This window comes from Meriones unguiculatus, chromosome 5 (genome assembly GCF_030254825.1).
Source record: "Meriones unguiculatus strain TT.TT164.6M chromosome 5, Bangor_MerUng_6.1, whole genome shotgun sequence".
NCBI classification, from domain to species: Eukaryota; Metazoa; Chordata; class Mammalia; order Rodentia; family Muridae; genus Meriones; species Meriones unguiculatus.
This window is the reverse complement of record NC_083353.1, coordinates 41454635-41482144: the sequence shown is the minus strand read 5'-3', so window position 1 is coordinate 41482144 and position 27510 is coordinate 41454635. Positions and strand designations below refer to the sequence as shown.

Genomic DNA, 27510 nt, shown 5'->3' with positions numbered 1-27510 from the left:
AAAAGACCGAGGACGACACCACACATGGCCAGCCTCAGGATAATGGACCACGTCTCCCTCAGCAAGAGCCCGAGGACAACACCAAACCTCGCCAGCCTCAGGATGCTGGCACAGGTCTCCCTCAGGAAGTGACCGAGGACAACACCACACCTGGCCATCCTCAGGATGCTGGCACAGGTCTCCCTCAGCAAGAGACCGAGGACAACACCACACCTGGCCAGCCTCAGGATGCTGGCACAGGTCTCCCTCAGCAAGAGACCGAGGACAACACCACACCTGGCCATCCTCAGGATGCTGGCACAGGTCTCCCTCACGAAATGACCGAGGACAACACCATAACTAGCCAGCCTCAAGACGCTGGCACAGGTCTCCCTCAGCAAGAGACCGAGGACAACACCACACCTGGCCAGCCTCAGGAAGCTGGCACAGGTCTCCCTCAGCAAGAGACCGAGGACAACACCACACATGGCCAGCCTCAGAATGCTGGACCACGTCTCCCTCAGCAAGAGCCCGAGGACAACACCAAACCTCGCCAGCCTCAGGATGCTGGCACAGGTCTCCCTCAGGAAGTGACCGAGGACAACACCATAACTGGCCAGCCTCAGGACGCTGGCACAGGTCTCCCTCAGCAAGAGACCGAGGACAATACCACACCTGGCCAGCCTCAGGATGCTGGCACAGGTCTCCCTCAGGAAGTGACCGAGGACAACACCATAACTAGCCAACCTCAGGGCGCTGGCACAGGTCTCCCTCAGCAAGAGTCCGAGGACAACACAAAACCTGGCCAGCCTCAGGATGCTGGCACAAGTCTCCCTCAAGAAGAGACCAAGGACAACACCATACCTGGCCAGCCTCAGGAAGGTGGAACAGCTCTCCCTCAGCAAGAGACCGAGGAAGACATCACACCTGGCCAGCCTCAGGAAGCTGGCACAGGTCTCCCTCAGCAAGAGACCTAGGACAAAACCACACCTGGCCAGCCTCAACATGCTGGCACACGTCTCCCTCAGCAAGAGACCTTGGACGACATCACATCTGGCCAGGCTCAGGATGCTGGCACAGCTCTCCCTCAGCAAGAGACCGAGGACAACACCACACCTGGCCAGCCTCAGGATGCTGGCACAGGTCTCCCTCAGCAAGAGACCGAGGACAATACCACACCTGGCCATCCTCAGGATGCTGGCACAGGACTCCCTCACGAAGTGACCGAGGACAACACCATAACTAGCCAGCCTCAAGACGCTGGCACAGGTCTCCCTCAGCAAGAGACCGAGGACAACACCACACCTGGCCAGCCTCAGGAAGCTGGCACAGGTCTCCCTCAGCAAGAGACCGAGGACGACACCACACATGGCCAGCCTCAGGATGCTGGACCACGTCTCCCTCAGCAAGAGCCCGAGGACAACACCAAACCTCGCCAGCCTCAGGATGCTGGCACAGGTCTCCCTCAGGAAGTGACCGAGGACAACACCACACCTGGCCATCCTCAGGATGCTGGCACAGGTCTCCCTCAGCAAGAGACCGAGGACAACACCACACCTGGCCAGCCTCAGGATGCTGGCACAGGTCTCCCTCAGCAAGAGACCGAGGACAACACCACACCTGGCCATCCTCAGGATGCTGGCACAGGTCTCCCTCACGAAGTGACCGAGGACAACACCATAACTAGCCAGCCTCAAGACGCTGGCACAGGTCTCCCTCAGCAAGAGACCGAGGACAACACCACACCTGGCCAGCCTCAGGAAGCTGGCACAGGTCTCCCTCAGCAAGAGACCGAGGACGACACCACACATGGCCAGCCTCAGGATGCTGGACCACGTCTCCCTCAGCAAGAGCCCGAGGACAACACCAAACCTCGCCAGCCTCAGGATGCTGGCACAGGTCTCCCTCAGGAAGTGACCGAGGACAACACCATAACTGGCCAGCCTCAGGACGCTGGCACAGGTCTCCCTCAGCAAGAGACCGAGGACAATACCACACCTGGCCAGCCTCAGGATGCTGGCACAGGTCTCCCTCAGGAAGTGACCGAGGACAACACCATAACTAGCCAACCTCAGGCCGCTGGCACAGGTCTCCCTCAGCAAGAGTCCGAGGACAACACAAAACCTGGCCAGCCTCAGGATGCTGGCACAAGTCTCCCTCAAGAAGAGACCAAGGACAACACCATACCTGGCCAGCCTCAGGAAGGTGGAACAGCTCTCCCTCAGCAAGAGACCGAGGAAGACATCACACCTGGCCAGCCTCAGGAAGCTGGCACAGGTCTCCCTCAGCAAGAGACCTAGGACAAAACCACACCTGGCCAGCCTCAAGATGCTGGCACACGTCTCACTCAGCAAGAGACCTTGGACGACATCACATCTGGCCAGCCTCAGGATGCTGGCACAGCTCTCCCTCAGCAAGAGACCGAGGACAACACCACACCTGGCCAGCCTCAGGATGCTGGCACAGGTCTCCCTCAGCAAGAGACCGAGGACAACACCACAGCTGGCCAGCCTCAGGATGCTGGCACAGGTCTCCCTCAGCAAGAGACCTTGGACGACATCACACCTGGCCAGCCTCAGGAAGCTGGCACATCATGTCCTCAGCAAGACACCGAGGACAACACCATACCAGGCCAGCCTCAGGAAGCTGGCACAGGTCTCCCTCAGCAAGAGACCGAGGACGACATCACACCTGGCCTGCCTCAGGAAGCTCTCACAGGTCTCCCTCCGCAAGAGACCTTGGACGACATCACACCTGGCCAGCCTCAGGACGCTGGGACAGGTCTCCCTCAGCAAGAGATCAAGGACAACACCACACCTGGCCAGCCTCAGGATGCTGGCACAAGTCTCCCTCAAGAAGAGACCAAGGACAACACCATACCTGGCCAGCCTCAGGAAGCTGGAACAGCTCTCCCTCAGCAAGAGACCGAGGAAGACATCACACCTGGCCAGCCTCAGGATGCTGGCACAGGTCTCCCTCAGCAAGAGAACGAGGACAACACCACACCTGGCCAGCCTCAGGAAGCTGGCACAGGTCTCCCTCAGCAAGAGACTAAGGACAACATCACACCTGGCCCGCCTCAGGATGCTGGCACAGGTCTCCCTCAGCAAGAGAACTTGGACGACATCACACCTGGCCAGCCTCAGGACGCTGGCACAGGTCTCCCTCAGCAAGAGACCGAGGACAACACCACACCTGGCCAACCTCAGGATGCTGGCACAGGTCTCCCTCAAGAAGAGACCGAGGATGACACCACACCTGGAGGGCCTCAGGAAGCTGGCACAGTTCTCCCTCAGCAAGAGACCGAGGACAACATCACACCTGGCAAGCCTCAGTAAGCTGGCACAGGTCTCCCTCAGCAAGAGACCGCGGAGGACATCCCACCTGGCCAGCCTCAGGAAGCTGGTACAGGTCTCCCTCAGCAAGAGTCCTTGGATGACATCCCACCTGGCCAGCCTCAGGAAGCTGGTACAGGTCTCCCTCAGCAAGAGACCTTGGATGACATCCCACCTGGCCAGCCTCAGGACGCTGGCACAGGTCTCCCTCAGGAAGAGACCGAGGACAACACCATACCTGGCCAGCCTCAGGATACTGGCACAGGTCTCCCTCAGCAAGAGACCGAGGACAACACCAAACCTGGCCAGCCTCAGGATGCTGGCACAGGTCTCCATCAGCAAGAGACCGAAGACAACACCACAGCTGGCCAGCCTCAGGATGCTGGCACAGGTCTCCCTCAGGAAGTGAACGAGGACAACACCATAACTGGCCAGCCTCAGGACGCTGGCACAGGTCTCCCTCAGCAAGAGACCGAGGACAACACCACACCTGGCCAGCCTCAGGATGCTGGCACAGGTCTCCCTCAAGAAGAGACCGAGGACAACACCACACCTGGCCAGCCGCAGGATGCTGGCACAGTTCTTTCTCAGCAAGAGAACGAGGACAACACCACACCTGGCCAGCCTCAGGAAGCTGGCACAATTCTTCCTCAGGAAGTGACCGAGGACAACACCATAACTAGCCAGCCTCAAGACGCTGGCACAGGTCTCCCTCAGCAAGAGACCGAGGACAACACAACACCTGGCCAGCCTGAGGATGCAGGCACAAGTCTCCCTCAAGAAGAGACCAAGGACAACATGACACCTGGCCAGCCTCAGGATGCTGGCACAAGTCTCCCTCAAGAAGAGACCAAGGAAAACACAACACCTGGCCAGCCTCAGGATGCTGGCACAGGTCTCCCTCCGCAAGAGACCGAGGACAACACCACACCTGGCCAGCCTCAAGATGCTGGCACAGGTCTCCCTCAGCAAGAGACCTTGGACAACATCACACCTGGCCAGCCTCAGGAAGCTGGCACAGGTCTCCCTCAGCAAGAGACGGAGGAAAACACCACACCTGGCCAGCCTCAGGATGCTGGCACAGTTCTTCCTCAGCAAGGGACCGAGGACAACACCACACCTGGCCAGTCTCAGGATGCTGGCACAGGTCTCCCTCAGCAAGAGACCGAGGACAACACCACACCTGGCCATCCTCAGGATGCTGGCACAGGTCTCCCTCACGAAGTGACCGAGGACAACACCATAACTTGCCAGCCTCAAGACGCTGGCACAGGTCTCCCTCAGCAAGAGCCCGAGGACAATACCACACCTGGCCAGCCTCAGGATGCTGGCACAGGTCTCCCTCAGGAAGTGACCGAGGACAATACCATAACTGGCCAGCCTCAGGACGCTGGCACAGGTCTCCCTCAGCAAGAGACCGAGGACAATACCACACCTGGCCAGCCTCAGGATGCTGGCACAGGTCTCCCTCAGGAAGTGACCGAGGACAACACCATAACTAGCCAGCCTCAGGGCGCTGGCACAAGTCTCCCTCAGCAAGAGTCCGAGGACAACACAAAACCTGGCCAGCCTCAGGATGCTGGCACAAGTCTCCCTCAAGAAGAGACCAAGGACAACACCATACCTGGCCAGCCTCAGGAAGGTGGAACAGCTCTCCCTCAGCAAGAGACCGAGGAAGACATCACACCTGGCCAGCCTCAGGAAGCTGGCACAGGTCTCCCTCAGCAAGAGACCTAGGACAAAACCACACCTGGCCAGCCTCAAGATGCTGGCACACGTCTCCCTCAGCAAGAGACCGAGGACGACATCACATCTGGCCAGCCTCAGGATGCTGGCACAGCTCTCCCTCAGCAAGAGACCGAGGACAACACCACACCTGGCCAGCCTCAGGATGCTGGCACAGGTCTCCCTCAGCAAGAGACCGAGGACAACACCACAGCTGGCCAGCCTCAGGATGCTGGCACAGGTCTCCCTCAGCAAGAGACCTTGGACGACATCACACCTGGCCAGCCTCAGGAAGCTGGCACATCATGCACTCAGCAAGACACCGAGGACAACACCATACCAGGCCAGCCTCAGGAAGCTGGCACAGGTCTCCCTCAGCAAGAGACCGACGACGACATCACACCTGGCCTGCCTCAGGAAGCTCTCACAGGTCTCCCTCCGCAAGAGACCTTGGACGACATCACACCTGGCCAGCCTCAGGACGCTGGGACAGGTCTCCCTCAGCAAGAGATCAAGGACAACACCACACCTGGCCAGCCTCAGGATGCTGGCACAAGTCTCCCTCAAGAAGAGACCAAGGACAACACCATACCTGGCCAACCTCAGGAAGCTGGAACAGCTCTCCCTCAGCAAGAGACCGAGGAAGACATCACACCTGGCCAGCCTCAGGATGCTGGCACAGGTCTCCCTCAGCAAGAGAACGAGGACAACACCACACCTGGCCAGCCTCAGGAAGCTGGCACAGGTGTCCCTCAGCAAGAGACGGAGGAAAACACCACACCTGGCCAGCCTCAGGATGCTGGCACAGTTCTTCCTCAGCAAGGGACCGAGGACAACACCACACCTGGCCAGTCTCAGGATGCTGGCACAGGTCTCCTCCATCAGCAAGGGATCAAGGACAACACCACACCTGGCCAGCCTCAGGATGCTGGCACAAGTCTCCCTCAAGAAGAGACCAAGGACAACACCACACCTGGCCAGCCTCAGGATGCTGGCACAGGTCTCCCTCAGGAAGTGACAGAGGACAACACCATAACTGGCCAGCCCCAGGACGCTGGCACAGGTCTCCCTCAGCTAGAGACCGAGGACGACACCACACCTGGCCAGCCTCAGGAAGCTGGCACAGGTCTCCCTCAGCAAGAGACCGAGGACGACACCACACATGGCCAGCCTCAGGACGCTGACACAGCTTTCCCCACAACCGGCGTCAATGCTGGAAGCAGGTGAAGAAAACAATCATGAACGGCCTCAGACATCTGTGCTGCTGCTGCCTGCCTCCTGCTAAGACAAAGGCTGCCTCATGTAAGAACATGACTCCAATGAAAAGGGACCTTGGAGCCACCCTCAGCACCAGGTGAGTGCATTACTTCACTTCACTTTATTCACTTTTCCTTCTGTCCTTTGTAACTAATCTCTCCCTAGTGCTATAGTTTCCAGTCTGCCTGTCCTACCTGCCCCAAGATGGGTTCCCAGGTTGAGATTTGCGGCCTACAAACAGCCTGATGGGAATTTTTTAGAAGGAGCCTCCTGCCATCCTTTTGCAAGAGCCCCGAACCCACACACATGCCAAACCCATCACAGGTTACATTGCTTGAGTCCTCAGACCCAACTCAGAACAAAGCCTGGAAAACTCAGTCTTGGAGTGACTGCAGTGGTAGCTGTGCCCTCTCTTGACACCAATTCTGCCCTAGTTACTCACCTCTTGCATATCTATCCTTGTTCCTTCAAGGCGACCATTCACATTGGATCCCACACTCACCACCACATGCCACACTGTGAGGGTGTGATAGGTGTCCTGACAAGTCTAACTAGAGACTCTTGGAGGAGCAACCCACTGTGTCCCTGTGTCATGGCAGCCTCAAGCCCCTACCTCGTGTATGTACCAGCTGGACAGATCTTAAGGCTGCTTCCATTTCTTCAAGTCTCTGCCCTTTGCATATTCTTACACAGTTAATCATCCCTGCACAGCCTTTGGGAAGAGTTCTGGGAAGCCTTATCTTTCCATCCTAGTATCACAGTGGTAAGACTTCATCTCTTGTGTTCTTTCTCCCTAGACTGTGGCAACAAGTATCACATCGTGAGACACACAGATGTCTGTGTGATTGACCGTGTATGGTCCATCCATCCTAACGCTTCCCTGAACTTGAATGTAGGACAAAGGTCCTTGAAGATAGCCTCGATCTTCAACAGCATGCCCCCATAATGTACTTCCACACCCGAAACACTCTTGAGCAACTCTAAGCCCATAGGATGGACATTTAATATGGCAGATGGATATGTTTCATTCTGCAGAAATTGGAAAACAAAGGTATGTACACCGTACCATAGGTGTATACCCAGGGTTTCAACGGGCAACTGCTTTAAGTGCTGAAAAGGCTGATTGTGTAATTACACAGTTATTGGAAATAGTGGAAATTTTGGGGATACCTTCACAAATTAAGACTGATAATGAACCTACATATATATGTAGTAAGATGAAGCAATTCTTTGCCTATTATACTATAAATCTTTATGCTATAAATGATTTATAAAACTTTATACTACAAATGATTTAGAAAATCTTTATACTATAGTATAAAATGATCTTTATGTAACATATACTATTGTAAAGATTTGTAAATCATTTACACTATAGTATAAAGATCATTTAAATGATCTCTATATCCTTCATACTATAAAGATTTATAAATCATTTATACTATAGTATAAAATAAATGATAGTATAGTATAAATCATAATATAGTATAAGTGATTTATAAATCATTTATACTTTAGTATACTATAAAGGATATATAGCATAAATGGTAGGCTAGTATAAATGATGCTCTATATAGTATAAATAGTATAATTTATATTATACTATCATTTATACTATGCTATCATTTAAATGATAGTGTAGTACAAATGACAGTATCTAGTATAAATGATAGTATGGTATAAATGTTACTATATATAGTATACAGGGTATAATTTATACTATACTATCCTTTATGTTATACTATCATTTAAATGACAGTATAGTACAAATGCTACTATATATATAGTATAAATGATAGTATAGTATAAATGATGCTATATATAGTATAAATGATATAATTTATACTATACTATCCTTTATAATATACTATAGTATAAATGAAGTATAAATCACTTATACTATACTATGATTTATACTATACTATCATTTATTTTATACTATAGTATAAATGATTTATAAATCTTTATAGTATAAATGATATAGAGATCATTTAAATGATCTTTATACTATAGTGTAAATGATTTATAAATCTTTACAATAGTATAAGTTATATAAAGATCATTTTATACTATAGTATAAAGATTTTATAAATCATTTATAGTATGAAGTTTTATAAATCATTTATAGGATAAAGATTTTATAAATCATTTATTGTATGAAGTTTTATAAATCATTTATAGTATAAAGATTTATAGTATAATAGGCAAAGAATTGCTTCATCTTACTACATATATATGTAGGTTCATTATCAGTCTTAACTTGTGAAGGTATCCCCAAAATTTCCACTATTTCCAATAACTGTGTAATTACACAATCAGCCTTTTCAGCACTTAAAGCAGTTGCCCGTTGAAACCCTGGGTATACACCTATGGTACGGTGTACATACCTTTGTTTTCCAATTTGTGCAGAATGAAACACATCCATCTGCCATATTTCACTCTTTTGGTATCCCTAGGCTTATTTCCAGCACGCAGTCGAGTGTGGTTATACAGAGGACAAGTGGGACATTTTTTATTATTTCTTTGCTTGTTGCCCAAGTTATAGAAAAAAAATTAACTTTTACTTTTAACATCGTGTCTTTCATGAAATGTTGAGGTGTTGTAATTGATCAGTTTCCTCATTTGCTTGTACCGATGGACCTGGAAGCCGGTATGAGACCGAATCCGCGTGATATATAATGGAGGGTTTCTACTTTTGTTAAGCCTTTTGCAGTTGCATAAATAATAAAGTTAATTCTAAACCATCAGGAATAAAGTCAGCAGTTTCTATATGCCAAACAACTCATTCTACATATGGAGAGCCAGCAATTACAATAAGATTCAGGGAAATCTACTAATACCATAAAGATTACATACAATTCTGATTTTTGAATCGATTTTTGAACTGAACTATATGGTCTTTTGATCACCTGGCTTTTGTGTGTGTGTGTGTGTGTGTGTGTGTGTCTGTGTGTGTGGTGTAAGTCTTTAATCTTTCACTTGGGAGACAGAGAAAGGTGGCTGTCTGAGTTTGAGATCAGCCTGGTTTACAGAGTAAACGACAGAACAGCCAGGGCTACACAGAGAAAACTGTCTTGAAAAACAAACAACGATAAACGATGACCATCAAAAAGCCGCAGTTTTCCATCTGTAAAATGGGGACACAGTCATTGTAGGATTCTTAGCAAGAATGCAATCCTTAAGGCTCCAACAGCAACCATGGTGGCCAGCAACCTGGAGGGTTGCAAAGCCATTACAAAGGCTTTGGGATCCATTTTCACTCATCAGGAAAACCAAAGGAGTTCAATAGTCTTACCCTATTGCTCCACAGCCACCATCCTCTGCCTTCAGCTGAACCAGTTTAATCCTGGGATGTTTTCCCAACTAATCTTAGGGCTGTGTTCACAAATCCCACATCCAACAGTGTTCGGTTGGACTTAGCAGAGCATCCGGGTTTTCCTGCCCCTATCCTGAACCCCACAAACCCCAGGGCAAAATGACACTGGCAGTAGCTAAACATGCGTTTTCCTCCCTGATTCCGCTGACACTGTATTATTAGGATTTCACTGCTTATTCTAAAGAACAAGTTAATTTTCCATTTTCGCATCAAATATGGAAAGGAATTACCCACTAACTAAGCTTCACATATTCGCACATAAACTGGGGTCTTACAGGAGGAAGAGGGTCACTGGCACCAAGGGAAAACTGGACAGAACTGACTGGCCCAGTCACACTTCCGTACATGGACACGGGGAACTTTGAATACATTCCCCTGATGACACTGCCTACTGCCCACCCCTTCCAAGCCCCTCACTCTTTCCCTTTGCTGTTCAGCACCTTGCTTCCCAAGTACAAGTACGGGCCAAGTGCCGTGGACTCCTGTCCAGAGGACTGATGGACACACGGGATGGTCTCTGGGCTGTAGCACAGAGGCTCCTCCTAGCTGGTTATCTCAGGATCTACCTGGCAGGTCAAGAGGTATGAGTCCAACAAAGGGGCTAGAGACAAGCGTCAGCTCAGATCTTGTGATGGTGATTGTGGAACAGGGCAGCTGAAAAGGAATTCAGGGATAGAATAAGTATAAGTCTAAAAGGAGCTTGCTCTTTGAGGAAGGATGGGACTTTCCTTGGTGAGACTTGCCATGCCCTGTCCCTCCAGCCTACTTCTGTCCTCCTGTCTGCCTGCATCTGTACGTTCATGGGTTATCTTCTGCCTTAAGGAGGGCGATTATGGCACCAAGCTATGGTGTTATCAGGCAGCGGAAGGGAGGGCAATAATGATTTTGAAGCAAAGGGTCGATCCTGTGCTCTTGAGTTCTGCTGGTCCTACAGCTCAAAGAACATATTCAGGAACAAAAACCGCCTAGTGCTGGAATTATCTGCCAAGGACTGCACAGACCCCAAGCCCCAAAATAAGCACCTGTCTTTTTTGGATAAACGGGGGACTTTTCATGGTCAAGGGCAGTCTACCCAAATTTCCAAGTCTAGGCTTGGATAAGACTCCTTCCTCCAACCTTAATCTGTTCATGTTTGGGGAAAGGCAGTGGGTAACAGAACCTTCATGGTCCGACAACAAAGCCCTTCAGGTTCCTTTCTGTTTTGCCAAGGTGTTGGTGATGAGAGGAGGCTCTATGGTCTGTGACTTCCAAAAATCTGATATCTGATTACAGAACTGGCAAGTTGCGCTTTGGTGCCTGTTGCTGAACGGTGCCTGTGTCTCCCTTTCATTGTGTGATGCTTTAGTTAACTAGACTTGCTATCCAGTGCTCAAGTGAGTGATGCACGTTCTCTGAAGAGTGAACATCCTTGTGACCTCCTGTAAACTTCCACCCAGTTTCTCTGGCGTATGTCCCGCAGCTTGGGTGGGTGCTGTGAGGTCCACTTAATGTGAAAAACTGATGACTTTTGGTGGGAGGTGACAGCAGCCTAGCTTCAGGAGCATGGAAATGGCTGATCAGCCCTCCACCCTCAAGCGTTGTTGTCACAAGCACTTGTGGCTGGGCCCTGAGTTTAACAGCAACCTTGAACTTTTGAAGCAGTTGGGAACCTAGGTCATTCAGAAAACAAAAACAGTCCTTCCTCATCTTCTCTTTGCTATTGCTTTTGTATTTGGTGAGGCAGGGTCTCCTGTAGCACAGGCTGGCCTCAGCATCTTTGTGTGGCCAAAGAGGACATGAACTGATCCTCCTGCTTCCACTTTTCTAGCTTTGCCAACTGCCAAGTATTTATCCTTTATGAGACTTTCCTGACTTTCACGGCAACCTCTTGTCTAAGGTCCATCAGCTGACCCTTGAAGGACTCTCAGTCAGGGCACAGCTAGTTGTACCATGTCTAGATGTAGAGTGTGTGTGTGTGTGTGTGTGTGTGTGTGTGTGTGTCCTCCTTAAGGTTTGGGTGTCAAGAGTCCAACAAAGAATCAAGTGTTTGAACAATGTTCTAACCAGGTGGCACCACGTGGAGCAAACTGTAGACCTTGGGCAGTGGGCCCAACAGGAAGAGGTGGGTCTCTGGGCATCACTGTGGACAGACACTAGTGTGTAACCAGCTTACTCAGGCCCCTACTGCCCCACTGCCCTAGACCAGCATTCCTGTCCCTGAGGACAGAATGTGAGGGAACCAATGGGATGTGCCTAGTGATCACTGGTCCATTCCTTGCTCTGACACCACAAGGAGCCATTGTGACACCTATCCACTTAAGGCTCTGGCTGAGCCTGCTTCCTGTCTTACAGAGCAGAAGCTCTTGGTTGGAGAGCAACTGGACTTCTGTGCCCGTGACAGACTAAACTATACTCGCATTTTCGAAGCTGTTTTGACCACCATATAGTAAGTGCCTTCTGTTCTCTAACCTACAACATTTTATTATGTTTGTTTAATAAACATAAAGTCTCCTTCTAGTCCCTCCCTCACACACTCACACCATTCTCCACTCCTCTTGTCTTACAGAGCAGAAGTTCTTGTTAGAGTGTAACTGGACTTCTGCACCCGTGACAAGACATTCCTAGATTTTTGAAGATTTCAGACCACGGTAGAGTAAGTTTCATAAACATAAACTGTCCTCCTATTCCCTCCCTCACATGCTCTCACACCGTTCCCCACTCCCATTCCCCTCAGAGAGAGGGAGGTCCCCCATGGGCACCAGCTCACCCTGGCACATCAAGTTGCCAAAAGGACTGCATGCATCCTCTCCCACTGACACCCAGACAAGGCAGAGCAGCTAGGGCAAAGGGATCCAAAGGCAAGCTACAGAGGAAGAGACAGCCCTTATTAGGGCACCCGTTGTTAGGGCACCAATATGAAGGACAATCTGCACCTCTGCTACATATGGGTAGGGGGCCAAGGTCCAGCCCAGGCTTGCCCTTTAGGTTGGTGATTCAGTCTCTGTGAGCCACCATGGACCCGGGTTAGTTGACTCTGTGGGTCTTCTCGTGGTATCCTTGACCCCTCCAGCTCCCTCACTCCTTCCTCCCACTCTTCCACAAGATTCCCCAAACTCCATCTAGTGTTTGGCTGTGGGTCTCTGCATTTGTTTCCATTCACTGCTGGATGAAGCCTCTCAGAAGACAGTTATGCTAGGCTCCCATCTGCAAGCAGAGTACAGTATTATTAGTAGAGTCAAAGGTTGCCTCTCTCTCCCCTAGGGTCGGTCTCAAGTTGGGTTGGTCATTGGTTGCCAGTTCCCTCCATCTGGGCTCCCTGTTGAATCCTGCATTTCCTGTAGGCGGGGCACACTTTGGGTGGAAGGCTTTGTGGGTGGGTGAGTTCCCTCCACTGGCCCCCTTGACTGGAAGTCATGCATGGCTGCAGGAGGGGGCCACATCAGGCTCCATATCCCCTGCTGCTAGGAGTCTCAGGTAGGGTCACCCCATAGACTCCTGAGAGCCACCCTCTCAGTTAATTCCTGGTGTACTCATTTTGACAACAGTGATTAGCCAACACAGCATCCTAACCTCAGCCCGAGGCCACTCTCCATTTCTCGTTCACCTGAGTCCAATGAGAAAGGAACAGAGGTCCTTGATGAGTGTGTATGTGCTGAGCTTTGTATGCAGAGAGCCGCTAGAGTGCCAGGGAGCAGGGGGAAAGGGAAGCATGCTACCTGTGCTCTAAAGGATGGGCATCAGTGTCCACAGCGCACCGGAAGACAACCCTCTGGAGCCTGCTCCTTGAGACGGCAAATGTACCACAAAGAGTCACGTGTTTGAACACTGGGCTCCGGCATGTGGCATTGTGTGGGGAAGTGGGGTCTTACAGGAGGAAGAGGGTCACTGGCACCAAGGGAAAACTGGACAGAACTGGCTGGCTGGCTCAGGTCCCTACTCCTTCGGCTACCTGCCTTTCCTGCTACCATGCCTTCCCTGTCCTTGCGGGCAGAAACTGGGGGAATCGGTGTGGTTGGTGCCCAGGCATGGCTAGGTCCTTCCTTGCTCTGACATCACAAAGAGTCCTTGTGAGGAATGGTGGAACCTGGCCACATACAGAACTCAATGGGACAGGGTTTTGGCCCATCAAGTGTGGCAGCCATTGTTTGCTAGATTGAATGGTTTGAGAGTTGGTGAATCACAGCATTGGCCAGCTCCCCTAGGACAACCAGACCAGTTGACCCTCTGCTGATTGAGTTTCCCTCTAACACTGTCGGTTTTGTGGCAATCGCCTCTATTTATTCATTCATTGGTTTCAGGCATGAATATGCTTATTATATTCTTCATCTATCTCACGCTCACTTTGATTGTATCTCGCTATCACAGTATTTATATCAACTACACAACACGAGTGATCGATCGCCCAGTGACAGTTCCGTACATATATATGGGGAAATTTGAATACATTCCCCAATGACACTGCCTACTGCCCACCCCTTCCAAGCCCCTCACTCTTTCCCTTTGCTGTTCAGCACCTTGCTTCCCAAGTACAAGTACGGGCCAAGTGCCGTGAACTCCTGTACGGAGGACTGATGGACACACGGGATGGTCTCTCAAGGAAGGACACCAATGGGTCTCTGGGCTCTAGCTCAGAGGCTCCTCCAGGCTGGTTATCTCAGGATTTTCCTGGCAGGTCAAGAGGCATGAGTCCAACAAAGGGGCTAGAGACAAGCGTCAGCTCAGATCTTGTGATGGTGATTGTGGAAGAGGGCAGCTGAAAAGGAATTCAGGGATAGAATAAGTGTAAGTCTAAAAGGAGCTTGTTCTTTGAGGAAGGATGGGACTTTCCTTGGTGAGACTTGCCATGCCCTGTCCCTCCAGCCTACTTCTGTCCTTCTCTCTGCCTGCAGCTGTACGTTCGTGGGTTATCTTCTATCTTGAGGAGGGCGATTATGGCACCAAGCTAGGGTGTTATCAGGCACCGGAGGGGAGGGCAATAATGATTTTGAAGCAAAAGGTCGAGCCTGTGCTCTTGAGTTCTGCTGGTCCTACAGCTCAAAGAACATATTCAGGAACAAAAACCGCCTAGAGCTGGAATTATCTGCCCAGGACTGCACAGACCCCAAGCCCCAAAATAAGCACCTGTCTTTTTGGAGAAACAGGGGACTTTTTATGGTCAAGGGCAGCCTACCCAAATTTCCAAGTCTAGGCTTTGATAAGACTCCTTCCTCCAACCTTAATCTGTTCATGTTTGGGGAAAGGCAGTGGGTAACAGAACCTTCATGGTCCAGCAACAAAGCCCTTCAGGTTCCTTTCTGTTTTGCCAAGGTGTTGGTGATGAGAGGAATATCTATGGTCTGTGACTTCCAAAAATCTGATATCTGATTACAGAACTGGCAAGTTGCGCTTTGGTGCCCGTTGCTGAACGCTGCCAGTGCTCAAGTGAGTGATGCACGTTCTCTGAAGAGTGAACATCCTTGTGACCTCCTGTAAACTTCCACCCAGTTTCTCTGGCGTATGTCCCGCAGCTTGGGCGGGTGCTGTGAGGTCCACATAATGTGAAAAACTGATGACTTTTGGTGGGAGGTGACAGCAGCCTAGCTTCAGGAGCATGGAAATGGCTAATCAGCTCTCCACCCTCAAGCGTTGTTGTCACAAGCACTTGTGGCTAGGCCCCGCGTGTAACAGCAACCTTGAACTTTTGAAGCAGTTGGGAACCTAGGTCATGCAGAAAACAAAAGCAGTCCTTCCTCATCTTCTCTTTGCTATTGCTTTTGTATTTGGTGAGGCAGGGTCTCCTGTAGCACAGGCTGGCCTCAGCATCCCTGTGTGGCCAAAGAGGACTTAAAATGATCCTCCTGCCTCCACTTTTCTAACTTTGCCAACTGCCAAGTCTTTATCCTTTATGAGACTTTCCTGACTTTCACGGCAACCTCTTGTCTAAGGTCCATCAGCTGATCCTTGAAGGACTCTCAGTCAGGGCACAGCTAGTTGTACCATGTCTAGATGTAGAGTGTGTGTGTGTGTGTGTGTGTGTGTGTGTGTGTGTGTGTGTGTGTCCTCCTTAAGGTTTGGGTGTCAAGAGTCCAACAAAGAATCAAGTGTTTGAACAATGTTCTAACCAGGTGGCACCACGTGGAGCAAACTGTAGACCTTGGGCAGTGGGCCTGACAGGAAGAGGTGGGTCTCTGGGCATCACTGTGGACAGACACTAGTGTGTAACCAGCTTCCTCAGGCCACTACTGCCCCACTGCCCTAGACCAACATTCCTGTCCCTGAGGACAGAATGTGAGGGAACCAATGGGATGTGCCTAGTGATCACTGGTCCATTCCTTGCTCTGACACCACAAGGAGCCATTGTGACACCTATCCACTTAAGGCTCTGGCTGAGCCTGCTTCCTGTCTTACAGAGCAGAAGCTCTTGGTTGGAGAGCAACTGGACTTCTGTGCCCGTGACAGACTAAACTATACTCGCATTTTAGAAGCTGTTTTGACCACCATATAGTAAGTGCCTTCTGTTCTCCAACCAACAACATTTTATTATGTTTGTTTAATAAACATAAAGTCTCCTTCTAGTCCCTCCCTCACACACTCACACCATTCTCCTCTCCTCTTGTCTTACAGAGCAGAAGTTCTTGTTAGAGTGTAACTGGACTTCTGCACCCGTGACAAGACATTCCTAGATTTTTGAAGATTTCAGACCACGGTAGAGTAAGTTTCATAAACATAAACTGTCCTCCTATTCCCTCCCTCACACGCCCTCACACCGTTCCCCACTCCCATTCCCCTCAGAGAAAGGGAGGTCCCCTATGGGCACCAGCTCACCCTGGCACATCAAGTTGCCAAAAGGACTGCATGCATCCTCTCCCACTGACAACAGACAAGGCAGAGCAGCTAGGGCAAAGGGATCCAAAGGCAGGCAACAGAGGAAGAGACAGCCCTTGTTAGGGCACCCGTTGTTAGGGCACCAATATGAAGGACAATCTGCACCTCTGCTACATATGTGTAGGGGGCCAAGGTCCAGCCCAGGCATGCCCCTTTGGTTGGTGATTCAGTCTCTGTGAGCCCCCATGGACCTGGTTTAGTTGATTCTGTGGGTCTTCTCGTGGTATCTTTGACCCCTCCAGCTCCCTCACTCCTTCCTCCCACTCTTCCACATGATTTCCCAAACTACATCTAGTGTTTGGCTGTGGGTCTCTGCATTTGTTTCCATTCACTGCTGGATGAAGCCTCTCAGAAGACAGTTATGCTAGGCTCCCATCTGCAAGCAGAGTACAGTATTATTAGTAGAGTCAAAGGTTGCCTCTCTCTCCCCTAGGGTCGGTCTCAAGTTGGGTTGGTCATTGGTTGCCAGTTCCCTCCATCTGGGCTCCCTGTTGAATCCTGCATTTCCTGTAGGCGGGGCACACTTTGGGTGGAAGGCTTTGTGGGTGGGTGAGTTCCCTCCACTGGCCCCCTTGACTGGAAGTCATGCATGGCTGCAGGAGGGGGCCACATCAGGCTCCATATCCCCTGCTGCTAGGAGTCTCAGGTAGGGTCACCCCATAGACTCCTGAGAGCCACCCTCTCAGTTAATTCCTGGTGTACTCATTTTGACAACAGTGATTAGCCAACACAGCATCCTAACCTCAGCCCGAGGCCACTCTCCATTTCTCGTTCACCTGAGTTGAATGAGAAAGGAACTGAGGTCCTTGATGAATGTGTATGTGCTGAGCTTTGTATGCAGAGAGCCGCTAGAGTGCCAGGGAGCAGGGGGAAAGGGAAGCATGCTACCTGTGCCCTAAAGGATGGGCATCAGTGTCCACAGCGCACCGGAAGACAACCCTCTGGAGCCTGCTCCTTGAGACGGCAAATGTACCACAAAGAGTCACGTGTTTGAACACTGGGCTCCGGCATGTGGCATTGTGTGGGGAAGTGGGGTCTTACAGGAGGAAGAGGGTCACTGGCACCAAGGGAAAACTGGACAGAACTGGCTGGCTGGCTCAGGTCCCTACTCCTTCGGCTACCTGCCTTTCCTGCTACCATGCCTTCCCTGTCCTTGCGGGCAGAAACTGGGGGAATCGGTGTGGTTGGTGCCCAGGCATGGCTAGGTCCTTCCTTGCTCTGACATCACAAAGAGTCCTTGTGAGGAATGGTGGAACCTGGCCACATACAGAACTCAATGGGACAGGGTTTTGGCCCATCAAGTGTGGCAGCCATTGTTTGCTAGATTGAATGGTTTGAGAGTTGGTGAATCACAGCATTGGCCAGCTCCCCTAGGACAACCAGACCAGTTGACCCTCTGCTGATTGAGTTTCCCTCTAACACTGTCGGTTTTGTGGCAATCGCCTCTATTTATTCATTCATTGGTTTCAGGCATGAATATGCTTATTATATTCTTCATCTATCTCACGCTCACTTTGATTGTATCTCGCTATCACAGTATTTATATCAACTACACAACACGAGTGATCGATCGCCCAGTGACAGTTCCGTACATATATATGGGGAAATTTGAATACATTCCCCAATGACACTGCCTACTGCCCACCCCTTCCAAGCCCCTCACTCTTTCCCTTTGCTGTTCAGCACCTTGCTTCCCAAGTACAAGTACGGGCCAAGTGCCGTGAACTCCTGTACGGAGGACTGATGGACACACGGGATGGTCTCTCAAGGAAGGACACCAATGGGTCTCTGGGCTCTAGCTCAGAGGCTCCTCCAGGCTGGTTATCTCAGGATTTTCCTGGCAGGTCAAGAGGCATGAGTCCAACAAAGGGGCTAGAGACAAGCGTCAGCTCAGATCTTGTGATGGTGATTGTGGAAGAGGGCAGCTGAAAAGGAATTCAGGGATAGAATAAGTGTAAGTCTAAAAGGAGCTTGTTCTTTGAGGAAGGATGGGACTTTCCTTGGTGAGACTTGCCATGCCCTGTCCCTCCAGCCTACTTCTGTCCTTCTCTCTGCCTGCAGCTGTACGTTCGTGGGTTATCTTCTATCTTGAGGAGGGCGATTATGGCACCAAGCTAGGGTGTTATCAGGCACCGGAGGGGAGGGCAATAATGATTTTGAAGCAAAAGGTCGAGCCTGTGCTCTTGAGTTCTGCTGGTCCTACAGCTCAAAGAACATATTCAGGAACAAAAACCGCCTAGAGCTGGAATTATCTGCCCAGGACTGCACAGACCCCAAGCCCCAAAATAAGCACCTGTCTTTTTGGAGAAACAGGGGACTTTTTATGGTCAAGGGCAGCCTACCCAAATTTCCAAGTCTAGGCTTTGATAAGACTCCTTCCTCCAACCTTAATCTGTTCATGTTTGGGGAAAGGCAGTGGGTAACAGAACCTTCATGGTCCAGCAACAAAGCCCTTCAGGTTCCTTTCTGTTTTGCCAAGGTGTTGGTGATGAGAGGAATATCTATGGTCTGTGACTTCCAAAAATCTGATATCTGATTACAGAACTGGCAAGTTGCGCTTTGGTGCCCGTTGCTGAACGCTGCCAGTGCTCAAGTGAGTGATGCACGTTCTCTGAAGAGTGAACATCCTTGTGACCTCCTGTAAACTTCCACCCAGTTTCTCTGGCGTATGTCCCGCAGCTTGGGCGGGTGCTGTGAGGTCCACATAATGTGAAAAACTGATGACTTTTGGTGGGAGGTGACAGCAGCCTAGCTTCAGGAGCATGGAAATGGCTAATCAGCTCTCCACCCTCAAGCGTTGTTGTCACAAGCACTTGTGGCTAGGCCCCGCGTGTAACAGCAACCTTGAACTTTTGAAGCAGTTGGGAACCTAGGTCATGCAGAAAACAAAAGCAGTCCTTCCTCATCTTCTCTTTGCTATTGCTTTTGTATTTGGTGAGGCAGGGTCTCCTGTAGCACAGGCTGGCCTCAGCATCCCTGTGTGGCCAAAGAGGACTTAAAATGATCCTCCTGCCTCCACTTTTCTAACTTTGCCAACTGCCAAGTCTTTATCCTTTATGAGACTTTCCTGACTTTCACGGCAACCTCTTGTCTAAGGTCCATCAGCTGATCCTTGAAGGACTCTCAGTCAGGGCACAGCTAGTTGTACCATGTCTAGATGTAGAGTGTGTGTGTGTGTGTGTGTGTGTGTGTGTGTGTGTGTGTCCTCCTTAAGGTTTGGGTGTCAAGAGTCCAACAAAGAATCAAGTGTTTGAACAATGTTCTAACCAGGTGGCACCACGTGGAGCAAACTGTAGACCTTGGGCAGTGGGCCTGACAGGAAGAGGTGGGTCTCTGGGCATCACTGTGGACAGACACTAGTGTGTAACCAGCTTCCTCAGGCCACTACTGCCCCACTGCCCTAGACCAACATTCCTGTCCCTGAGGACAGAATGTGAGGGAACCAATGGGATGTGCCTAGTGATCACTGGTCCATTCCTTGCTCTGACACCACAAGGAGCCATTGTGACACCTATCCACTTAAGGCTCTGGCTGAGCCTGCTTCCTGTCTTACAGAGCAGAAGCTCTTGGTTGGAGAGCAACTGGACTTCTGTGCCCGTGACAGACTAAACTATACTCGCATTTTAGAAGCTGTTTTGACCACCATATAGTAAGTGCCTTCTGTTCTCCAACCAACAACATTTTATTATGTTTGTTTAATAAACATAAAGTCTCCTTCTAGTCCCTCCCTCACACACTCACACCATTCTCCTCTCCTCTTGTCTTACAGAGCAGAAGTTCTTGTTAGAGTGTAACTGGACTTCTGCACCCGTGACAAGACATTCCTAGATTTTTGAAGATTTCAGACCACGGTAGAGTAAGTTTCATAAACATAAACTGTCCTCCTATTCCCTCCCTCACACGCCCTCACACCGTTCCCCACTCCCATTCCCCTCAGAGAAAGGGAGGTCCCCTATGGGCACCAGCTCACCCTGGCACATCAAGTTGCCAAAAGGACTGCATGCATCCTCTCCCACTGACAACAGACAAGGCAGAGCAGCTAGGGCAAAGGGATCCAAAGGCAGGCAACAGAGGAAGAGACAGCCCTTGTTAGGGCACCCGTTGTTAGGGCACCAATATGAAGGACAATCTGCACCTCTGCTACATATGTGTAGGGGGCCAAGGTCCAGCCCAGGCATGCCCCTTTGGTTGGTGATTCAGTCTCTGTGAGCCCCCATGGACCTGGTTTAGTTGATTCTGTGGGTCTTCTCGTGGTATCTTTGACCCCTCCAGCTCCCTCACTCCTTCCTCCCACTCTTCCACATGATTTCCCAAACTACATCTAGTGTTTGGCTGTGGGTCTCTGCATTTGTTTCCATTCACTGCTGGATGAAGCCTCTCAGAAGACAGTTATGCTAGGCTCCCATCTGCAAGCAGAGTACAGTATTATTAGTAGAGTCAAAGGTTGCCTCTCTCTCCCCTAGGGTCGGTCTCAAGTTGGGTTGGTCATTGGTTGCCAGTTCCCTCCATCTGGGCTCCCTGTTGAATCCTGCATTTCCTGTAGGCGGGGCACACTTTGGGTGGAAGGCTTTGTGGGTGGGTGAGTTCCCTCCACTGGCCCCCTTGACTGGAAGTCATGCATGGCTGCAGGAGGGGGCCACATCAGGCTCCATATCCCCTGCTGCTAGGAGTCTCAGGTAGGGTCACCCCATAGACTCCTGAGAGCCACCCTCTCAGTTAATTCCTGGTGTACTCATTTTGACAACAGTGATTAGCCAACACAGCATCCTAACCTCAGCCCGAGGCCACTCTCCATTTCTCGTTCACCTGAGTTGAATGAGAAAGGAACTGAGGTCCTTGATGAATGTGTATGTGCTGAGCTTTGTATGCAGAGAGCCGCTAGAGTGCCAGGGAGCAGGGGGAAAGGGAAGCATGCTACCTGTGCCCTAAAGGATGGGCATCAGTGTCCACAGCGCACCGGAAGACAACCCTCTGGAGCCTGCTCCTTGAGACGGCAAATGTACCACAAAGAGTCACGTGTTTGAACACTGGGCCCCGGCATGTGGCATTGTGTGGGGAAGTGGGGTCTTACAGGAGGAAGAGGGTCACTGGCACCAAGGGAAAACTGGACAGAACTGGCTGGCTGGCTCAGGTCCCTACTCCTTCGGCTACCTGCCTTTCCTGCTACCATGCCTTCCCTGTCCTTGCAGGCAGAAACTGGGGGAATCGATGTGGTTGGTGCCCAGGAATGGCTAGGTCCTTCCTTGCTCTGACTTCACAAAGAGTCCTTGTGAGGAATGGTGGAACCTTGCCACATACAGAACTCAATGGGACTGGGTTTGGGCCCATCAAGTGTGGCAGCCATTGGTTGCTAGATTGAATGGTTTGAGAGTTGGTGAATCACAGCATTGGCCAGCTCCCCTAGGACAACCAGACCAGTTGACCCTCTGCTGATTGAGTTTCCCTCTAACACTGTCGGTTTTGTGGCAATTGCCTCTGTTTATTCATTCATTGGTTTCAGGCATGAATATGCTTATTATATTCTTCATCTATCTCACGCTCACTTTAATTGTATCTCGCTATCACAGTATTTATATCAACTACACAACACGAGTGATCGATCGCCCAGTGACAGTTCCATACATGTATATGGGGAAATTTGAATACATTCCCCAATGACACTGCCTACTGCCCACCCCTTCCAAGCCCCTCACTCTTTCCCTTTGCTGTTCAGCACCTTGCTTCCCAAGTACAAGTACGGGCCAAGTGCCGTGGACTCCTGTCCAGAGGACTGATGGACACACGGGATGTTCTCTGGGCTCTAGCACAAAGGCTCCTCCTAGCTGGTTATCTCAGGATCTACCTGGCAGGTCAAGAGGCATTAGTCCAACAAAGGGGCTAGAGACAAGCGTCATCTCAGATCTTGTGATGGTGAGTGTGGAACAGGGCAGTTGAAAAGGAATTCAGGGATAGAATAAGTGTAAGTCTAAAAGGAGCTTGTTCTTTGAGGAAGGATGGGACTTTCCTTGGTGAGACTTGCCATGCCCTGTCCCTCCAGCCTACTTCTGTCCTTCTCTCTGCCTGCAGCTGTACGTTCGTGGGTTATCTTCTATCTTGAGGTGGGGGATTATGCCACCAAGCTAGGGTGTTATCAGGCACCGGAGGGATGGCCAATAATGATTTTGAAGCAAAGGGTCGAGCCTGTGCTCTTGAGTTCTGCTGGTCGTACAGCTCAAAGAACATATTCAGGAACAAAAACCGCCTAGTGCTGGAATTATCTGCCCAGGACTGCACAGACCCCAAGCCCCAAAATAAGCACCTGTCTTTTTGGAGAAACAGGGGACTTTTTATGGTCTAGGACAGTCTACCCAAATTTCTAAGTCTAGGCTTGGATAAAACTCCTTCCTCCAACCTTAATCTGTTCATGTTTGGGGAAAGGCAGTGGGTAACAGAACCTTCATGGTCCAGCAACAAAGCCCTTCAGGTTCCTTTCTGTTTTGCCAAGGTGTTGGTGATGAGCGGAATGTCTATGGTCTGTGACTTCCAAAAATCTGATATCTGATTACAAAACTGGCAAGTTGCGCTTTGGTGCCCGTTGCTGAACGGTACCTGTGTCTCCCGTTCATTGTGTGATGGTTTAGTTAACTAGACTTGCTATCCAGTGCTCAAGTGAGTGATGCACGTTCTCTGAAGAGTGAACATCCTTGTTGACCTCCTGTAAACTTCCACCCAGTTACTATGGCGTATGTCCCGCAGCTTGGGTGGGTGTTGTGAGGTCCACTTAATGTGAAAAACTGATGACTTTAGGTGGGAGGTGACAGCAGCCTAGCTTCAGGAGCATGGAAATGGCTGATCAGCCCTCCACCCTCCAGCGTTGTTGTCACAAGCACTTGTGGCTAGGCCCCGAGTGTAACAGCAACCTTGAACTTTTGAAGCAGTTGGGAACCTAGGTCATTCAGAAAACAAAAGCAGTCCTTCCTCATCTTCTCTTTGCTATTGCTTTTGTATTTGGTGAGGCAGGGTCTCCTGTAGCACAGGCTGGCCTCAGCATCTCTGTGTGGCCAAAGAGGACTTGAACTGATCCTCCTGCTTCCACTTTTCTAGCTTTGCCAACTGCCAAGTGTTTATCCTTTATGAGACTTTCCTGACTTTCACGGCAACCTCTTGTCTAAGGTCCATCAGCTGACCCTTGAAGGACTCTCAGTCAGGACACAGCTAGTTGTTTCATGTCTAGATGTAGAGTGTCTGTGTGTGTGTGTGTCCTCCTTAAGGTTTGGGTGTCAAGAGTCCCACAAAGAATCAAGTGTTTGAACAATGTTCCAACCAGGTGGCACCACGTGGGGCAAACTGTGGACCTTGGGCAGTTGACCTAGCAGGAAGAGGTGGGTCTCGGGGCATCACTGTGGACAGACACTGGAGTGGAAACAGCTTCCTCAGGCCCCTACTGCCCCACTGCCCTAGATCAGCTTTTCTGTCCCTGAGGACAGAATGTGAGGGAACCAGGGGGATGTGCCTAGGGATCACTGGTCCATTCCTTGCTCTGACACCACAAGGAGCCATTGTGACACCTATCCACTTAAGGCTCTGGCTGAGCCTGCTTCCTGTCTTACAGAGCAGAAGCTCTTGGTTGGAGAGCAACTGGACTTCTGTACCCGTGACAGACTAAACAAGACTCACATTTTAGTAGCTGTTTTGACCACCCTATAGTAAGTGCCTTCTGTTCTCTAACCTACAATATTTTATTATGTTTGTTTAATAAACATAAACTCTCCTTCTAGTCCCTCCCTCACACACTCACACCATTCTCCTCTCCTCTTGTCTTACAGAGCAGAAGTTCTTGTTAGAGAGTAATTTGACTTCTGCACCCGTGACAGGACATTCCTGGATTTGTGAAGATTTTGAACCATCATAGTAAGTTCATTCTGTTTTCTATCTGAGAACATTTTATTATGTTTATTTTGTACACAGAAAGTCTCCTCCAATTCATGTAAGGGACCCTCTTTGTTTTAAAGTAAAGATTTTTGGGGATGGGGTAATCTGGAGAGCTGGCCCATCATTTCAAGAGCATGTACTCTTGGAACTAGGTTTGATGTGCAGCTCTTCTGTGGGAGATCACAACTCCCTGTAGCATTATCTAGATAGACATTATCACCATGTAATTGATGTGTCGTAGCAGAGAGTGCACTTGCGTGTGGGCATGTGAACATGTGTATGGATGCCCTCAGAGGCCCGTGGTGTAGGATCTCCTAGAGCTGGGTTTGGAGTAATTGTGAGCCACCTGACCTGGATCCTAAGAACCAAATTTCGGTAGGTCCTTTGCAGAGCTAGTTGTACCTGGACTCAGGGCCTGGCTGCCCAGCACGGACACCGCCGGGCTTGGCAGGTGTCTGTTGTTCTATATACTTCTCTCGCATCTAATTTTATTCGTGCCTGCTCTCTCCCAGTACAGGTGAGCTCAGGGTTAGGGGATGACCGTCCTTTCTTATCAGTGGCTCTTAGTTTCTAGAATCCTTTGGTTGGTTCTTCCAGTTTGCAGTTGATTCCTGTCCAAACAATCTGTCGTAGTTTGCTCTACACTGCTTTGGAACATACTTCATTCTTGTCTATCTAAGCATTTAAGTACCCAGTTAGGTGGTCTGAAATGTGTCTGACCTCTTCCTTCCTTCCTTTCCTAGTCTTTTGGATGTAGGAATTCATAGCTCTAAATACTCTCCTAGGCCTGATTTTAAGTCTGTCAACTTTCTCATTGAACTTTTTTTCTCTAGCCATATGAAGGAGGAGGGCCTGACTCTGAAGCAGGACATGGAGGCCTGCTCCTCTGTGGAGGACCCCTTCAACACCGACTATAGAATGATGAGGACTCTGGGACATGGACATTTTTCTGAAGTGAAACTCGCCTTCCATGTTCCCACTGTGACCTGTGTGGCTGTAAAACTCCTTAGAAATAAGAAGAAGTACAACTCGATTTTTAACAGTGAAATAAGCGTTATGAAATCCATGAACCACCCCAATATCATCAAACTTTTTCACGTGATCGAGACGGAAGAGATCACCTACCTGGTGATGGAGCATGCCTCAGAGGGAGAGCTGCTGCGGCGGATCCTGGAACGGGGGTCTCTACCGGAGTGCGAGGCTGAAAGGATATTTACTCAGGTGGTGCATGCAGTGAATTACTGTCATAACAATCAAGTTGTCCATAGAGATATAAAAGCCACCAACATCCTTATGGACTGCAGGGGGAATGCCAAGCTGATTGATTTTAGCCTCGCTGTGAAAGTAACTCCTGGGCAGAAGCTGCGGGGTTTCTGTGGCACTCTGCCCTATTGTGCCCCAGAACTCTTTGCACGGGGGGAATACGATGCGTACCCCATCGACATGTGGTGTTTAGGGATTCTCCTCTTTCTCATGGTGGCTGGGCACTTCCCTTTCCAAGCCAAATCTGTGGCAGGCATGAGGAACGAGGTCACCTCAGGCAACTTCACCATTCCTAAGCATGTTTCTATCGACATTTTCAATGTCATCTTGGAATTACTGATAATCAATCCCGGCAGAAGGCCCACCATCAAGGACATCATGAGGCGCCCCGTGATCAGGGCCAGTGAGGCACGTTCACCACCTACCTCCACCCCTAGCCTACCAGGCACCCCGAGCCCTAGCATTGTCGGGACCATGAGAGTCATGGGCTATAAGCCTGAAGTAATCATTGAATCCCTGAGAGACCAAAAATACGACGAGGTGATGGCAACTTACCTTATATTGCAGCACCAGTCACCTGCGGGGGACTGTGGCCACAACCAGGTGAATCTTGAGAAACCCAGGCAGCCAGGCACTGTCCTCTGCCTGACAGAGCCTTACACTTATCCTGGATCCCTAAGGAGAGCTGAACCTGTTCCCTATACCTTTACCTTGCCATCTAAGGGCCAGGAAAAAGAGGAGGAGCATTATTCCAGGAAACTTGCCAGATGCCATAGCATGCCTGCCACCCTATGCTGCCATCCAGACACACACCCTCTCCACCTGGGCTGTCCTATTGCTAAGTCCATCAAGGGCAGCATCCTGGAAATGAATGTTTATTTTTCACAGGTTGGATCACGTGACAGCCACACTGATAGTGACCATCCATCTCTGGGTCTGGAGGAAGAGGACAGCTCAAGCTCCTCCTCTGAGGATTTATCAGAGATGACGACAGTCATAGAGATAGAGTCGACTATAGTCGCAGAGGAAAAGACCCTAACACAGGAAGACATCGATGCTCAAGAAGCAATCATTGCCCTGAGAGTAAACATCATCAAGGAGGACACCATGCCTGAAGTGAGGGAGGAGGAAGAGACCGAGGAGAGAGAGACCCAGGAGGACAACATCACAGCTGGCCAGCCTCAGGACGCTGGTACAGCTCTCCCTCAGCAAGAGACCGAGAACAACATCACACCTGGCCAGCCTCACGAAGCTGGCACAGGTCTCCCTCAGCAAGAGACCGAGGACGATATCACTCCTGCCCAGCCTCAGGATGCTGGCACAGGTCTCCCTCAGCAAGAGACCGAGGACAACACCACACCTGGCCAGCATCAGGAAGCTGGCACAGGTCTCCCTCAGCAAGAGACCGAGGACAACACCACACCTGGCCAGCCTCAGGATGCTGGCACAGGTCTCCCTCAGGAGGAGACCGAGGACAAGACCATACATGGCCAGCCTCAGGACGCTGGCACAGGTCTCCCTCAGCAAGAGACCGAAGACAACACCATACCTGGCCAGCCTCAGGACGCTGGCATAGCTTCCCCACAGGAAGAGACCAAGGACGACAACATCACACCTGGCCAGCCTCAGGACGCTGGCACAGCACGCCCTCAGGAAGAGAACGAGGACGACACCATACCTGGCCAGCCTCAGGATGCTGGCACAGGTCTCCCTCAGCAAGAGACCGAGGACCACATCACACCTGGCCAACCTCAGGATGCTGGCACAGGTCTCCCTCAGCAAGAGACCGAGGACAACACCAAACCTGGCCAGCCTCAGGAT

At 50.4% G+C, this 27510-nt stretch overlaps 1 protein-coding gene across 1 annotated transcript in view; it reads left to right on the top strand.

Annotated features, from left to right (window-relative positions):
* The window catches only part of LOC110557350 (sperm motility kinase X-like), a 31448-nt gene extending 5070 nt beyond the window's left edge, over window positions 1-26378 (top strand). The window contains exons 4-5 of the mRNA XM_060383386.1: window positions 25291-26292; window positions 26370-26378. Of these exons, the coding sequence (XP_060239369.1) occupies window positions 25291-26292; window positions 26370-26378 (1011 nt within the window). The remainder of the gene's footprint in view (window positions 1-25290; window positions 26293-26369) is intronic.
* The last annotated feature ends 1132 nt before the right edge of the window (window positions 26379-27510 follow it).